This window comes from Hemitrygon akajei, chromosome 23 (genome assembly GCF_048418815.1).
Source record: "Hemitrygon akajei chromosome 23, sHemAka1.3, whole genome shotgun sequence".
NCBI lineage: Eukaryota > Metazoa > Chordata > Chondrichthyes > Myliobatiformes > Dasyatidae > Hemitrygon > Hemitrygon akajei.
This window is the reverse complement of record NC_133146.1, coordinates 43,973,286-43,992,121: the sequence shown is the minus strand read 5'-3', so window position 1 is coordinate 43,992,121 and position 18,836 is coordinate 43,973,286. Positions and strand designations below refer to the sequence as shown.

The window sequence follows — 18,836 nt, the reverse complement described above, 5'->3', positions numbered from 1 at the left end:
TCTATTAAATTAATGGACACAGCTTCTAATACTAAGTAATGGCGATTTGATTCTACCTTACTGCAAGATCCGGATTTCATTAAATTTATGAAGGAACAGATTGATTTTTTTTTCAACTAATTCCACGGATGAAATTTCCTGCGGAACACTTTGGGACACTTTTAAAGCATATATACGTGGACAGATTATCTCCTATTCTGTTGGTTTGAGAAAACGTATTAAGAAGGAAACTCTTTTATTGGTTGATAAGATTAACGAAATTGACAAGAAATATTTGATTGCTCCTAGTAAGGAGCTTTACAAACAAAGGGTTGAGCTTCAAATGGAACACAGTTTATTACTTACATCTTCGATTGAAAATCAATTAATGAAAACCAGAAGTGATTTTTATATACATAGAGATAAATCAGGTAAACTGTTAGCTAACCAATTGAAGAATGCTTCGGTTAAATGTCAAATTATTAAGATTCGTCAACAAAATGGTGAACTGACAGTTAATCATGATGAGATAAACAAATCTTTTCAAGATTTTTATACCTCCCTCTATCATTCTGAATTTCCTCATGATCATAATACCATGCATGATTTTTTAGGGAAATTTAATTTTCCAAAATTATCATCAGAAGAACTTCTAATATTAGAAACTCCTATTACGGATGCAGAAATCAAAGGTGTTATTTCCTCTATGAATTCTGGGAAAGCACCAGTTCCAGATGGGTATACAGTGGAATTTTTAAAGTTTTTTTCCTCTACTCTTTCTCCTTGGTTATGCAAGGTTTTTGAAGAAGCAATTAGACCAGGTAAATTACCACAATCTTTTTATAGAGCTTCCATTTCTTTAATATTGAAAAAAGATAAAGACCCTACTGACTGTGCATCCTATCGACCAATATCCCTATTGAATGTAGATTCCAAGATCTTTTCCAAGTTACTGGCGACCAGGCTGGAGAAGGTATTACCTCAAATTATCTCGGAGGATCAAACTGGTTTTATTAAAAATCGCTATTCTTTTTTCAATATTAGGAGATTATTGAATATTGTTTATACTCCTTCACGCAGCACCACAGAATGTGTCATTTCATTAGATGCGGAGAAAGCATTTAATAGAGTTGAATGGCCATATTTATTTACTGTGCTTGAGAAGTTTAATTTTAGTCCGACATTTATATCCTGGATTAAATTGATATATCATACTCCAGTAGCCTCGGTTTTTACTAACAATCAAAGATCTCCCTTTTTTCATTTATTTTGGGGTACCAGGCAAGGCTGTCCTTAGTCCATTATTATTTGATATTGCTCTGGAACCTTCCGCAATTGCTATTAGAGAATCACCTAACATTTTTGGCATTACTCGCGGGATGGATATACATAAGTTATCATTATACGCAGATGACTTGTTATTATACATTTCTGATCCTGAGAAATCCATTCCTGCAGTTATATCATTATTGGCTTAGTTTAGTAATTTTTCCAGATATAAATTGAATCTTAATAAGAGTGAACTGTTCCCCTTAAATAGGCAGGTTCCAATTTATGGAAATTTACCTTTTAAATTAGTTAATGACTTTTTTTTTAATATATACTTAGGGATTAAAATTACCAAAAATCATGGAGTTAGTCAAGGTTAATTTTTTACCCTTAATTGATCAGATTAAATGTTTGTTTACTAAATGGTCACCATTGTCTTTATCTCTGATAGGTCAGATTAATGCTATTAAGATGATTATTTTACCCAAGTTCTTATATATATATTTCAAGCGGTACCAATTTTTATTCCGAAATCCTTTTTTGACAATGTTGATTCAAAAATTTCCTCATATATATGGCAGAATAAAAATCTTAGATCAGGTAAAAGATATTTACAGAAGTCAAAGAAGGAAGGTGGATTGGCATTGCCTAACTTTAGATTTTATTATTGGGCAATTAATATTCGATATTTGAATTGTTAGTTGAGGGATTTGGATTTATCTCCTAGCCCTCATTGGGTAAATCTGGAAACCAAATCTGTACAAGGATTTTCATTGGGTTCTGTTTTAGGGACTTCTCTTCCCTTTGCTCTTTCTAAATTGCATAAACGAATTGACAATCCTATAGTTAAACACACTTTACGTATATGGTTTCAATTTCGGAAATTTTTTGGGTTGAATCAATTTGTTTTAACAATTCCTATTGTATCCAATTTCTTTTTTCATCCCTCTATTATGGACCAAGCTTATTCAGCTTGGAAGACTAAAGGTATACTACGATTTTCTGATTTATTTTTGGATAATTGTTTTATGTCTTTTGGGTTGTGATCCAGGAGTCATGATTTTTGGAGTACCCGTTAAGTAATATAAAAGAAAGATCATCTTAAATTTTGTTGGATTCAATGCAGAATGATGCATTTGTACAGCCATGACACTCAAGTAACACAAAAATAAATTAATTGGTGTGAAACATTAATCTATTTCCTGTCCCATGGATACCTATGTATTTCCAGCATTTTCTCTTATTAAATCATTTTCAGCAGAAAAAAATATTTTACTAAATATGCTTGTGTGCAATATTAAACATAGAAACAGAGAAAATCTACAGCACAATACAGGCCCTTCAGCCCACAAAGTTGTGCTGAACACGTCCCTACCTTAGAAATTACTAGGGTTACCCATAGCCCTCTATTTTTCTAAGCTCCATGTACCTATCCAAAAGTCTCTTAAAAGACCCTATCGTATCCGCCTCCACCACTGTTGCTGGCAGCCACGCACTCACCACTCTCTGCATAAAAAACTTACCCCTGACATCTCCTCTGTTCCTACTCCCAAGCACCTTAAACCTGTGCCCTCTTGTGGCAGCCATTCCAGCCCTGGGGAAAAACCTCTGACTATCCACACGATCAATGCCTCAAATTCTCCAATAAAATACCTGGGACCAGAAGATTGCAATAAAAGCCTACAGCATGCAGGAGAACACTCCACATTCAAAGTTCAAAGCAAATTTATTCTCCTACTACACTTATGTCACCATATACAACTCTGTGATTCATTTTCTTATGGGTAGTCAATAAATCCATAATAGAATGATAGCCATATTAGAATCAATAAAAGACTGTACCAACATTCAGTTAGCCATCAAAACATTGTGCATTGACTATTAGAGGTCTTCAAGAAGAATGTTAATGTTAAAGAGAATACTGCACACGATGGTGGGATTGTATTACACAGTCACTTTCACATTTCCATTTAATCTTGTATCATTTGAAAACTTGGAAATGAAACAGCTTGGCATGGTTTGCAAATTTGCCTTCATCCAATTTGGTTCCAAAATAAAGAGTCCACAAATCAACTTAAATGCATAATATGGGAGCCAGTCCCAGAGCATCAGGCAACAACAGCAGATGATACCTGTGAGGAATATACGAAAGGTTAAAATGTCAAGGGCCTTTAGAAAATAAAATTAGTGTAAGAACATTTAGACCATCTCATATTGGTTGTATATTATTGCAAACATATTTGCAGCTGTTTCCATTTTCAATATTTAACACATGAATTCCACTACCATTATCACGTTTATACATTTTCATGCAGAAATAGAGAGGCAGTGAGTTGTTATAGACTTTACTTTTAAAACAGAAGATTATACAAGCAGATTATTGGTTTGCTTATGACCAGTGTCAACTGCTTTGGGTGTGAATGGGAACAGGTTGATAGGAATAGAATCCAAATGTGGTGACTGATATCCATATGAAGTATTTCTAAGTTCAGGTTAAGTGAATTAGATATAAAGTGATTTGCTTCAATATCAAACTTAGAAAGTTAACAGAAAACAAAGATGCATAATATCATTTGATAAGGTACCTCATGCAAGGCTTATTGAGAAAGTAAGGAGGCATGGGATCCAAGGGGACCTTGCTTTGTGGATCCAGAACTGGCTTGCCCACAGAAGGCAAAGAGTGGTTGTAGACGGGTCATGTTCTGCATGGAGATTGGTGACCAGTGGTGTGCCTCAGGGATCTGTTCTGGGACACCTACTCTTTGTGATTTTTATAAATGACCTGGATGAGCAAGTGGAGGGATGGGTTAGTAAGTTTGCTGATGACACAAAGGTTGGGGGTGTTGTGGATAGTGTGGAGGGCTGTCAGAGGTTACAGTGGGATATTGATAGAATGCAAAACTGGGCTGAGAAGTGGCAGATGGAGTTCAACCCAGATAAGTGTGAGGTGGTTCTTTTTGGTAGGTCAAATATGATGGCAGAATATAATATTAATGGCAAGACTCTTGGCAGGGTGGAGGATCAGAGGGTCTGAGTCCATAGGACACTCAAAGCTGCTGTACAGGTTGAATCTGTGATTAAGAAAGCATGTGGTGCAATCGTCCTTCATTAATCGTGGGAGTTAGGAGGTGAGAGGTAATGTTGCAGCTATATAGGACCCTGGTCAGACCTCACTTGGAGTACTGTGCTCAGTTCTGGTCGCCTCACTACAGGAAGGATGTGGAAACCATAGAAAGGGTGCAGAGGAGATTCACAAGGATGTTGCCTGGATTGGGGAGCATGCCTTATGAGAATAGGTTGAGTAAACTCAGCCTTTTCTCCTTGGAGCGACAGAGGATGAGAGGTGACCTGATAGAGGTGTATAAGATGATGAGAGGCATTGATCGTGTGGATAGTCAGAGGCTTTTCCCCAGAGCAGGAATAGCTAGGACAAGAGGGCACAGTTTTAAGGTGCTTGGAAGTAGGTACAAAGGAGATGTCAAGGGGTAAGTTGTTGTTTTTTAAAAAACGCACAGAGTGGTGAGTGCATACAATTGGCTGCTGGCAACAGTGGTGGAGGCGGAACGAGAGGGTCTTTTAAGAGACTCCTGGATAGGTACATGGAGCTTAGAAAAATAGAGGGCTATGGGTAATTTCTAAGGTAAGGACATGTTCGGCACAGCTTTGTGGGCTGAAGGGCCTGTATTGTGCTGTAGGTTTTCCATGTTTCTATATTTCTATCTGTATTTCCTATAAGAATCAGCCTCAAAGACCAAATAAATGTGTGATTCCATTGAATTTTGTGTAGTTCTTTGTCATTGGTTAATATGAACAGGCAACTAAACCAAAATTGTGTAAAAATATTTTTCTTTTGATCTTGCAGCAATTAGAAGGTATAGTTCATTGTGTCAGGTCAGACCATCAAGATGACTGTGCCTAAAATGACATAGTCTTTGTGAATTACTATTAGATCTAATTAAAATAATTCAGAACATTCACACATATCCAGTGGATTTTGTGGTTGATTCCTTAACTACAAGATATTTCTGCTATCTCCTGCATTTTTACTGAACAGAATTCAGGACTGTATTGATAATTTTGACAAAGAATAGCAGTTTAGCTTTCAGCATCTATTTTTATAAGTGGATTCCAGTTAACTCAGCCAGTGGCTTATTTGGGATAATTCTTTAAAACAAAAAGTAATTGAGAGAATTGCTGGGATTCTCTTCTGATTTGGGACACTAAACCACTTAATTGGGACAGGAAACTGTTGTCAAACAGGTTCTAACTAGTGTTGGCTGCACACTTGTGTAGCCGTTAGATGCTGCACCATGCTTAGAGTAAGCAGTTTTTAAGTTGTGCCAGTTGTGTGTTTGTGTTCAAAAAACCTTGATTTTTCACATTAATGGCTGGCAAAAAAAAGCTGCAAGACAATTCAGAACTATTCGGCTCACTGTGGTTTCAATCATTCAGGCTTGGAGATGCCAGATACGGCAGGGAGTGAAAATGAAACAATTTCATGACTTCGACAGGTTAGGAACTATGAAGAATTAAAATATTGACGGATGATCTTAAATGAAGATTTGGATGCAATCGTCGAGAGCAATGTGTGGAGGTACTCCGTTATCAGCACTCGGTGGTTTGCGCTGATTTTGTTCACTGCATACACTAGATGAACTCCTCTATCATTAACTACTAGGAACTAATAGTTTTATAGCACTTAATACTATTGGTAGTTCTAATTTGTTCTGCATTTCATTTAAATATATGATTTATTACTCAGTTTGATTTTTTAAATACCTTTTTAACAATTTAATACTTTAAAAAGTATTTCAGGATGTATATTGTATGTATATCTGACATTAAATGTACCTTTGAAACTATTTCCATGAAACTTTGGCGAATTGGGACAGCTGCTCAATTGGGCCAAAATGTACTGTCCCAATGTGTTCCAATTAACTGAGATCCACTACATTGTTTTTTCAGGATTGTAGAAGATTACGGGAGTAGACCAAACAATCACCATAGACTAATAATATTTTATTTAAACAGCTCAAAATATAAAAAATAATGATCAATAGCTTAAAGCCCACCCACTTTAAATAATCACATTCAATGGAATGAAAAGAATTGAAACTGAAATGACCACACCATGGGGCTGACTGCTGCATTGTACCAAATCTATCATCTGGCAGAATTTTTAATGATAATGGAAATAAAGATAAATATTAAATATTGGTTTTGTTTGTCACATGTACATCAAAACATACAGTGGAATGCATTGCCTGCATCAATGACCAACAATCCAAGGATGTTCTGGGGGCAGCTCACAAGTGGCACCAACACGCGTGCCCACAACTCAGTAACCTGTATATGTTTGGGATGTGGGAAGAAACTGGAGCACCAGAGAGAACCCATGTGGCCACAAGTACAAACTCCTTACAGATGGCGCAGTTATTGAGCCCCAATCACTAGTGTTGTAAAGCAGTTTGCTAGCCACCATGCTATCATGCTACTCAGTACCTGTGAAGTCAAAATTTACCAATATATACAGAAAACTTCCTCTTGTGATGAAAGGGTGCAGATCTTTTTTCTCCAGTCACATCAGACTATTCAATCATATAGTTCATTTTAAGAAAGTGGTGTCAGTGAACAATGTTATCATGGTCCACAAAATAGTTTCTTTCACTTATTTTATGTTTTCTTTCAAATATGGTTCTGGTACTGTTGGAGCTTGCTATCTACAGTTTGAAGGTATGTTTTTGGGCTGATTGAGTGATCTGGTGCTTTGCTGTCTCCAAGAGAGTTCCAGGAGGCGAGCAGCTTTCTTGGGGCCAAGAAACTTGGAGACGGAGCACGTGCCCATGATTGAATTCATTTCTCACTAATCTTGCCAATTAAGGCATCGAGTAAGACTGAAAAGATTGAGGCAAGCGTGGAAGGCCAGTGAATGTTCAGCACCGTCTACCAGCCTTTCGCTCTCTGCTGCTAGAGGGAGGTGGCTGCATATGACTGTCTCTCTTTCCCTGTCGCTCGCTGCTCCTGAGGGAAGGTCTCTGCATTTGAATGGTCTTTCTCTGCCTTGATGATGTCAGGGACCTGCAGATAATGAACACTGCGCTGAATTGAATTTGGACTCTTCCAATACTGTGTTGATATTCAGTGTTTTCTTGTTGCCGTTTGCACAATTTGTTTTTTGGGCATTGGGTGGGGGTGGGTGGGGTTAATGTTGTCCTTTGAACAGGGCCCATTACTTTTTGTTTCATGGTTGCCTATGGAAAGATGAATCTCAGGGTTGAATACTGCATACATAATGTGATAATAAATGTATTTTCAATCCTTTTACCCGCAAGTAGTATAAACATATGTTCCTTGGTCTTAACCACCAGAACACAAAGACAAAAGTTTTCCATAGCCAACGGAAAATACAACCCTCACCACCTTCCCTTAACTACATTTACACAATTAGGTAGAACATCGATGCTACTTCACAGCTCCAGTAACCTGGGTTCAATCCTGACCCTCACTGCAGTCCATGTGGATTTTGTACATTTGCATGTGATCACATTGGTTTCCTCTGATGCTCTTTTTTTTCTTCCATACCTCAATGATGTGTTTACACAAAATGAAACTAAAAACCTCTTGCATTTAGTTCTGTTGGTTTCTTGCTCTTACTAAATTGTCTTGAGTTATTGATAATTCTGGAACTCTGTTTTGGAATTGTGTTTCCTTACAGTGCTCACACTTCCATGAGTCAATACATTAATCTTTCCTGTATTTTCCATACTTCTCATTTCTGTGCATTCACCTGGAATGTGTTTATGTTCGTGCATCTATATTGTGCCTTCTGCCTGTAGCCAATTGTGTACAAATCGCAATTTCTTCACTTTTTTTCCTATTTTGATTTGTTCTTGAATTTTTTCTCCTGATTCATCCTTCTTTCATGTCTCCTGCTCTCTATTCTTCTAAATCCACTTTCTAATCAGTAGCTAAAAATCCATTGTATTTATTTTCCAAGTTGAGCCTCTTCCACTAAACTGGAAGAAAAATGGACAAAATAACTTGAGGACAGCAACAGAGAAATTAGCCTGTTATAAATCTCTTTACAAAACTAGCTTGTAACAAATTCAAGTCATATAGAAATTCCTCCCTCAAAATTTTGGAAGCATAGATGATGGTGAAAGTGAAGTAAAATGAGATGATTTTAAAAAATGAAAAATAAAAGGCAGGCACATTTAAACAGTCTTGCAACACAGTTGTTGGGAAACAATTAGGTTATGATGAGAAAATAATCATCTAGCTTGCAAAGACGTCACAGACACAATAGTGACTTAAAATGTATAATACTACATTCAAACAGACATACAGTTATTAAATATTTTGACAATGGTCTGCACAGCTTCTGTGCTCAGCAAAATGCTAAAAACACTGAGACTAGCAACAATACATACAGTATATAGACATGCAACTTACAAAATTATATTATCAGAGCATACTGCAGATTTTGCTCATACAAATCATACATCTAAATACAGTATTAAATATACTTTCCAATTGGCCCTTGTATCATCATGTTCCCAACTATGAAACATCCAGTCCTACTGGTTCCTTGTTCACATGTTCAGTTTCCTGTGTGTTAACTCAATTTTCCTGATGCTTCATTCTTTATAGTAGTTGATGATCAGGAATGCGATATGCTGGGATACTCAGGCATTATGCATCAACCTTGATTTAGTACTGCTGATAAAAAGTTATGGAGAAGTGGGACTTATCAGCAGGACTACAGTAATGGCAAGCGATTCACACTGCATTACCTTCACTCCAGAAGGAAAGTCACCCCCCCACTTGCAAAGAACTCTAATATTATGGCACATTTATAAGCCGAACTGGAGAGGTATCACCAAGCCTGCATCTACAGTCTTCCAATTTCATTGGAGGAACAAGTGAGCCAATGTCAGCTGACTCTCCTAGCTAACATTTCAAGCCGTTTCGGAAGGCACAGAGCAGGAGCGCATACTCCATGCAGAAGCCCTGTGAAAGTGTAAGGGATGCAATAATTCAAGATCTAGACACCCACTCAATCCATCAGGCATCTCATGCCTCATCCACAGTAGAATGTCATGAGCCTGTGGGATCCTGTGACTTGCCATAGATTGTTGGACTTCTAGGTTTCTCAAACAACTATTTACTAATTTTTGTCTAATAAGAGTTGTTAAGCCCTTTGCTTTCTAATTATCCTTCTCAATTAATTGTAACTGGCATGGGTTTCCCACAATCTATGATTATTTGAAGACTCTCACTTATGCCTTAGCAGAGTCATTGTGGTGGTGGAAAGAATGAATTGTCTCATGTTATTGCTCAGTCGTTTCTCCAAAACTCAGTTGGTATTCCCATGTTGAATCTCTCGTTTCCATCTCTTCACGGGGCATCTGCCTCCCTCCGCTCCTGGTGTCAAATCGCTATCAGCACTTCCTGTGACCGAGGCTGCCTTCCGCCAGGTTGGGTCAGTGCCAACTACTGCTGTGACAGACAGAGCCCGCCATTCCTCCGCACTTGGGACCAGTCCTGCAAGTGCACACCGTAACAGCACAGTATGTGGGTCTCATATTAACCTCACTTGTCTTCTCAATACTCACAGAATCAGGGTGGTAACAAGTTATCATCAATACAAAGAAATTACTGAGAAGAGAAGGCATTTGATACAGTACTTTACAACCTGCACAGCAAAATTACTTCATGGGACCATGGCTCATTTTTGAATGTCCCAAGGATGTCAGTGCAATACCATAAGTGCAAATCGTATTTTTCATAGTTGAAGTGGGCTGATTCATAAGACTAAAGGGGTCATATGTCATATTCTGCTGAATATTCAAGTGCAGAAGTATCTGTGCTACATTCAAAGTGAAATGGCAGCATGATCATGAAAGACCACCAGAGTTTGCAGGCTGAAGGAGACACAGTGGATTTGAAGAGGTGAAATCAACGCTCAAAAAAATTGTGAAAGGAAAAGGGGAAAAAATGAAATGCAAAGAGAATTTTTCAAGGGACAGGAATTAACAGGATTGGGGGAATGTTCTCTAGAAAGGCAGACAGATTTCATCAGCCATCTGTCTTGTAATACCAGTCAGTGCCCTGAAAAACCTCAAAGCTTTCTTAATAAAGATGCATTATTCTAAGCAAATCTTCAGGGTCAAAAACATTAACAATTCTTAAAACAGCATTTTACTCTCTTTGTTATTATTCCAAAGCTATAAATATTATACTTGTAAAGTCCGAGAAGGTAGGGTGTTTCTATTAGTACCAAGAACATTAACCAGAGAAAATCTTAGCAGCATCACTCATTGATGTGCATTTTATAATCAAATTAAATCTATTCTCAAACTGACTTTGTCCAGTTTGTTTGTTTTTTGTAATTTTTTTTATTGAAGTTCATCATCAAACAAGCATTTCTGTAAGATGTATTTCAGATATTGTACATATATATCATAGTCATAAATGCCACAAATCTCCACATAATATTTATCCGAGGTGTACACTTATAGAAAAGAGAGGAAAGAAGGAACAAGTGAAAGGAGCAAACTATATACAAGTAGGGAGTGATCTTTTTTTACAACATATTAATTGATTTGTGAGAATAAAATCAAGCCTATGACGTGTTATGTAGTTAAACCATTTTTCCCAGTATGAATCAAATTGTTCCAACTTATGATTAACAGATGCTGTTATCTTCTCCATTTTGTAAATGTCCATTGTAATTTCCATCCATGCATTTAAGGTTGGGGTCTCCTGTGATAACCATTTCCTAGTAAGAGTCTTTTTACCAGCCGCCAGTAGTATATTCATTAAATATTTATCTCTTTTCAACCATTCTTGAGGTATATATCCAAAATATATGCTCTTACTTTCTAAGGGTATTTCACATTTAACGATGTCTTGTAGAGCACTGGGGACAGAGCTCGTGTGACCTCAAATGCTGTGATTTTGCAATATGATTTCAGGCTTGAATAAGCTAGTTTATCACATGGTGCAATAAAGCAACCATATATTTTGCAAGAGATAGCAAAATGTGGGACAAGCAGGATTTTCACTAAATCTGTATATTAAAATTAGTAAATTCCTTTAATTGCAAATTAAAGCTCAATAAAGAACATAGGTATCAGTGATTCAAAAATATCAGTTGTGATACTCAAAATATTTTGTATATTTACACTTTAACTAACATATATGTCAAAATTAATCAACTATTTAATGGTGTAGCAGGGAGTTGACTCATTCAGAATTCATTGAGAGCTTGAGAAATGGATGATGCAGCCAACCAAATGGAAGAAAGCTTAATAACTAGTTGCAGTTTAGTAAAACATGTTTTTGATACAATTCTGGAAACTGGGCTTCCATAACCTATCACTTTCATTATTGGATAACAATTTTTGAAGAGGCCGCAAACTTCCCTCATTTTAGAGGAAATTAACTTTTTTTAAGTTCAGTCACCACTGCAGCCCTGAGTGAGGGATAAATATTCAACAGGATGTCAGGGATAACTTATCAACTCTTTTTCCAATTGTGACAGAGAATCCTTCAACTAAGGTTCATCCACACGTCCACCAGCACTACATTCCCTTCAATGCAAAGATCAACCTAAAGTTTTGTGCTCAAATGTCTTGAGTGCATCTGTGACTCAAATGAGAGTGATACCAACTGATATACTTGAAGAATTTATGATAGTCCCCAATTTTAGATGAAAGAAAGCTGAATGCTATGACTTGTGTACCTACTGGGAATACATTTTCAATATGGTTATTGTGAGAGCTACTTAAAAAAATTGCTTCTTTCTTGTTGAAAGCTGCATTGATACAGCAGAAAATTTAACTTTGTTTCTAACTTTTATATGGTTATATGGTTAACTTGGGTTGTCCCTTTCCCAGAAAGGTTCTAACTCTGTGATGAAAGTCATTACAAAGGTCCTTCAACCTTTTTAAAGAAATGTACAAAGGTAATTTAAGTTTATTAGATATATCTATTATGTCCTTCAGAAGAGATTGTGAGTTCTCTTCTTGCAGTCCTTCTGAAGGTACTTCTCAGAACTAGTGAGTATGAAGTTCTCAGGTTTAGACCTAGTGAACAGAAATGAAAAGCGACATAGTTCAAAGTCAGGATATTGTGTGACCAGAAGAGAAACATACAAGTGGTAGTGTGCTTGTACTTGTCCTTCTTGATAAGCATGTCATCTCCCATTGTGTGATTATAACTTCTTGTTGTAGAGGATATGGGTCGAGGAAGTGCTGCCAGAGTTGCTTAGATGAGTAATGGCAGAGCAATTTGTAGATGGCACTCACTGCATCCAATATGCACCAGTGACCAAATGGAATGAAACCTTAGAGTGGTGAATGAATTGGTATTCACGTGGCCTGTTTTCTTCTGTTTGAGCTCCTTAAATGTTGTGAGCCAGATGCCTGACCTCAAGTTCACTTTTATAGCCATAGTATTTATATAGCTGATCTAAATGAGTTTCTGGTATTCTTCATATCAACGGTGGGGATTTGATAACCTACCATATAACTCATTGAATATGGCCATCACCTGGCATTTTTGTGTCAGAAATGTTACTTATCATTTATTATGTCACATGAAAAAAAAGTCAATGATCAAGCAGTTGAGAGTAGTTGGGATAAGCATGCCATCTTTTATTGTGTGATTATAACTCCAAACTCTGGAATCTTTTCTCCTTAATGACTTCAATTCTACTTGACCTCCTTGATGTCTCATTACATCTAATGCTATCTCAATCTCAGGAGCAGTCATGCTCACCTCACCTTTGAAATTAAACTCTTTGGTCCATGTTTTCACCAATTCTAAGACCACACTTGGTGAGATCAGGAGCTGAGTGATATCGGCAAAATCCCAAATGAAGATTGAAAGGCAGGTTCTTGAAGCACTTGATTACATTTTCCATCATTTTGAGAATAAACTGATTTGATAGTAATTGGAAAAATTGGATTTGCCTTGCTTTTTGTGAACAGGACACACCTGGGTAGCTCTTCTCTCTCATGTAGATGTCAGTCACATAGATCTCACTAGAACAGATTTGCTAGAGGAATGGGCAATTCTGGACTGCAGTTTCAGTACCAGAGATGAGGTATGGGGTGTTCCCATTGCATTTTTCTGTATTCAATGTCCTCAGTAATTTTTGATTTCATGTGAAGTGAATTGAATTGGTTGAAAAGTGATCTGGGGATGGTGGGTATCTCAAGAAGAAACTGGAATGATCATAAACTCAGCATTTCTGTATAAACACATCTGCCAATGTTGTTATCATCATTACCACATATATAATGGGATCTGTCATCACTGGCAATGGAGATGTTCTTGGATATCCTTCCTTTAATAAATTAACTGTCCATCTCCATTCATGACTCGATGTGACAAGACCGCACTTTCAATTTGAAACACAGATCAAGTTACTTACTTCTATGCATTGCATGCTGTTTAGCACACATGTAATATCATGTTCTAACTTTGTAGGATTGACACCTCATTTTCATACATGCCTGGTGCTGCTCCAGAATGAACTTCTGAACTCACCATTGAATCAGGAATGATCCCTTGGCTTTATGGTAATAGTGAAATAAAGGCTATGCCATATCAAGAGGTTATGGTTTGTGGTGGCATACATTTAGGTGGCTGTCCACAATGTCCCATGGATACCAAATTTTTAGCTGCCAGATCTGTCCTGAGTTTGTCCTATATTGCATGATTGCTATATTATGCAATACCATACAGGGAGTTCCCTCTACAAGGTCTACACACAGTCCTACCAATGTTGCCACAAGTTTTGATTTAAAACAGGAAAACATTACAGTTCCAGCTCTTTATCTTTTTAATAATATAAACAACATACTGCAAAAATTGAGACAATTCACAAGGAAGTTGTCAGAGAATTAGCGCTTTACAGGGATTCTTGGTTTTAAAGATTATATATAAAGAAAGCCTTGTCAACTTCATGACTCTTATAATGTCCTGTTTATTACTCATAAATAGATTAAGCTGGGTATGGGAGTCAAAAGATTTCTGGATCTCTGGTTATAATTTTTATATTTTGGCTGACCACAAGTGAGGTACTGGATGAATAAAGGACGGCAAATATGGATTTCCCCCTTTTCAGCAAGGACAACAGAGATTACCTGTATTCAACACCAATATAGGCAAGCTATTGGAAAATATCCTGAGGGATAGGATTAACGATCACCTGGAAAGGCAGAGACTAATCAGAGAGAGCCTTTGTCAAGAGAAGATCAGGCTGACTTAATCCTGTTTACAAAAAGCAAGGCAAGTCCAATTTTTCCAATTACTATCAAATCAGTTTATTCTCAAAATGATGGAAAATGTAATCAAGTGCTTCAATAACCTGCCTTTCAATCTTCATTTGGGATTTTGCCAATATCACTCAGCTCCTGATCTCACCAAGTGTGGCCTTGGACTTGGTGAAAACATGGACCAAAGAGTTTAATTTCAAAGGTGAAATGAGTATGACCAAGCTGACTTTTTTTTTTGAAGATGCAACAAGGTGTGATGACGACAGCAGTGCAGCTGCTGTGGAATTAAACATGACCTTTGACGAGGTCCCTTTTGGGAGACGAGTCCAAAAGATTCAGGTCCATTGAATCCAAGGCAGTTGAATCCTAAACTGGCCTGGTAATAGGAGACAGAAGGTGATGGCAAGGGGCTGTTTCCTCAGATTTGGTACTCATCGCTAATGGTGTTCCACAGAGAACAGTGCAGGGACACATGCTTTTATAGACTACGTGAATGATTTTGATGAGTATGTAGAAAGCTCAATCAGCAAGTTAGCAGATAACACAAAAGTTGGTGGAGTTGCTAGCAGTGTGGAAGGTAGTCTTAGATTACAGAATGATATCAATGTGTTGGTGAAATTAACTAAGAACTGGTAGATGGGGTTAATCTAGGTAAATAAGAGTTAATGGAATTTGTTAAGAAAAATGATACTCAAACATGAGGTACTGGAGCCTGAAGATACACATAATGTTTCAGAAACAACTTTTTCCCTCTGCCGTCAAATTTCTGAATGGACTTCGAACCCATGAACACCACCTCAGTATTTTTCTTCTGTTTTTCCTGATGAAGAGGAGCATGACTGAGGTATGTAAAATTAAGGGTATAGACAGGGCACACTGAAGAAAGCTTTCCTCATATCACAGATAGATAAAATTAGTGAATATAGAACGATTGTAAGAGTTAAGATTTAGAGGCGATTTGAGGGGTCTTTTTTTTCCTTCTTAGAAACGAGAAATCTCTTTTTGCACTACATATTTATTTTTATATACTTATTGTAATTTACAGTTTCTATTGTTATATACTGTAATATACTGCTGCTGCGAAACAACAAATTTGATGACATATACCTGTGATATTAAACCTGATTCTGATTATCCACGCGTGGTAGAATCTTAGGGGGTACTGAGGAACTGAAGGATGGCATTGAAGTCACAAGTTCCTTGGTGGCAGTCCAGGTGGAAAACATGGTTAATAATGCATTGGAATATTGGTCTTCATTAGTCAGGATATTAAATACAAGAGCAGTGAGATTACGGTGCAACTTCATCAAGCATGGTTCAGATCTCTGCTGGAATACTGCATGCATTTCTGGTCACCATACCATAGGAAAGATGCGATTACTCTGAAGAAGGCGCAAAGCAAATTCACCAGGATGTCAGTCCAGTTGGGGCATTTCAGCTATGAGAAGAGACTAGAGTGACTAGGTCTGGTTTTCCTGAAGCAGGGATTAAGAGGGGACATGACTGAAGTACGTAAGATTGAGAATTATATAGATCGGGCACACTGCAGAAAACTTTCTTCATATCACAGATAGATAAAGTTAGTGAACATGGAGTTAGTGTAAGGGCTAAGATCTAGAGGTGAATTGAGGTGGATTTGTTTCTCTTTGAGAGTGGCGAGTACCTGGAATACATTGCTGGAGAGAGCATTGGAAACAGAGTCAGCATTTAAAGCAGAGAAGGCAACCAGCCTGGAGCTGGAAGAAGCCTGCAAGACGGTGGGGACGTAGTGAGGACAAATAGCCTATTTTCATACTGATTGTGACCAACTCAGAATATCTTAGTTTTAGAAATAAAGTTATATTCACTAGAAGAACCCCCTCCCAAAGTTAAAGCCACTAAATTGTGCAGCAACATTGATTAGCATTGCTATGTACACCTTGTGGTCAGGACACTGAGGGGTTAACTTAAAGTTTATAAAGATGACAAAAGAATTCAATAGAGCAGAACATTAAAAAAAGGATACAGACTCTACTTTGAGAATTCAGAACATCAATTCTATAAATTACAGATGGAGTCTATAAGTTTAGGTGGAAAATAAGAAAAACGCTCAAACACAGACAATGCAACTCTGAACTCTCTTCCCTCGATGTTAGTGGATGCTGGGAGTCAATGTGAATTTCAAGAAGTGATCAATAGAATTTTCTTAGGAAACTAAGCAAAGGAAGGATCTGTAAATGGACATGAAGCACAGATCAGCCATGCTCTAATTAAACAAACAACTGTCAAGCTTGTTCTGCTACATTCCTTGATTAAATTTTGTTCTGCTCTATAAAATCACTAACTCTGGCATGCATGGGTAAGATTAAGAATTATGCATGCAAGCCTTCTGCCATATAATATCATGATTATAAAGGTAGAGTGTTGAAATCGTGGCCATTAGCAAATCACAAGGTTTACAATACAAAAGTAAATAGCTGTGTTTTATGCATTATCCGAGTTGGGTTAACAATTTATGGCAGCAGAAACGTATTTACTGCTCTTAGCTAATATTTTGCAATCATTACAGTTAGCAACAGGTATGAGCAAAACAAATGTCTCAAGGAAGACCTGTCCCATTGGTGTGCACTCTGCTGACCAAATGGTTTATACATGTTGTATCCTAATGGATATCTCCGTTTGACCAAGTGTCCCTAGTAAAGAAATATTTGTTCTCTAGCGTGGATAAGCCCTGCAGTCCTGCAAACTTTTCTTGAAAAGTGAAATCCCATTCATCCAAGTCACCAATCAGATGTAGATGAAATATATTAATATTTCACCAGCAATGTATAGGAGGTTTTGGAAAGAACAGAGCAAAAAGAATAAAATATTCACATCAAGGAGCAGTGCAACAATTGACAAAAATTCAGAAAACGGAGTAAAGCAAGAGCAGAACTACGGCAATTGTAATGTTTTACTTAATTGCTTTGGGGTGGTGGTCTTCTAATATATGCACATGATCCAGATTATATTTTTCAATTAAAATCATAAAATCTTCAGAAATTTTTACAAATAATTTCAAAACGAATCAATCTGCAGTCACTTTTTAAAACACTTAATACTTTACTGATATTGCATTTCAACTCTAGAACTAAGGTAATACATTGATTTTTCATAAATGGAGAAAATTAACATTGGAAAACTTTATTCAAAATGCAGGCTATTAGAATTTTTTAGTTAAACTACAATGACCTTTCTCGAGTTAGTTTACACCATTATTCGCATTATGGATCACTAAACCCAAAGAAAGGAATTAGTAATAAAATACAATGCAACATTAAAGAAAACCCAAATGCGGTATTATCAATATAAAAAACAATAAAGGTGCACCGGGTGTGTTTCACATAAACATCATAAGACGTCAACCTCTGTAACTGGTTAAAATCTGAATAAATGTACGACAGACAAACCGTCTCTAATGAATGAATGTGCCTCAGAATTTTTCATGTTGATCAATGCTGTATTTGTTCTCAAGGATTCACTGTTGAATACACTGACACACGTGTTAGTCAAGACGCTTTTAAATATATTTTGATGGAATAGCATGGAAAGATGTTTTCCAAATTTCTCTGGAAATCCCTCTAAACCTGTGCATACAAAAGTTATTTAAGAGCAGTAAACTGGTACTTTAAATTGAAAACTGTATTCAGTAGAAATACCATTTTGTACATACAGAGAAAACAAACCCCCAAAAAATCATTTTTTAAAAAATCCATCGGCAAAATCAAGTTGGTGCTTACCATCCTCCTTTTCATCAAAAACTGGCCGCTTTGAAGAACTGTTCGCTCCCATTCTCTCTCACCTCTGATACATTTAAGAAGGAGTCGAACCGCTGGCATTCCTTAGTTGATTCAACACGAGGAAGGCTGCGCAGGACTTGGAAGCTAACATCTCCTTCGCCGCTTCTATCTTACGGCCATAACAGAGAGGGGAACAGTATACTCTTATATTGTTTGAGGTTACGTTAACGTTTCAACTTGGAAATGCGAGACTGAATGGAAAACTACTAGCTGGAGCACAGGGCGCCGGGACAGCGACGAACCGTTTGCTTCTTCCCACTGTACTGGTACGATTGACACATCGCGGGGAATAAGGTTCAATTTCACTGTCTCCCTTTCTCTCTACATCTCGAGCAACCACTCAGAAAATGCCCCCTTCTCTGAGAGATGTCAAAAAAAAAATGTTTGTGTTGCAGAGGATGCTAGATAGGCAGTATCGCAGAGAAGATCAAGTTGACTGCACTAGCGGGGGCAGAATAGTGAGCACCCGCTCACACCAAGG

The 18,836-nt window shown here is 37.3% G+C and overlaps 1 protein-coding gene across 4 annotated transcripts in view; it reads right to left on the bottom strand.

The window, feature by feature from the left end:
- Positions 1 to 18,836, bottom strand: part of LOC140715402 (serine/threonine-protein kinase 32C) — a 269,903-nt gene extending 251,067 nt beyond the window's left edge. For all 4 annotated transcript variants that reach the window (XM_073027533.1, XM_073027536.1, XM_073027534.1 and 1 more), the window contains exon 1: positions 18,296 to 18,836. In XM_073027533.1, the coding sequence (XP_072883634.1) occupies positions 18,296 to 18,347 (52 nt within the window). In that variant the 5' untranslated portion in view covers positions 18,348 to 18,836. The remainder of the gene's footprint in view (positions 1 to 18,295) is intronic.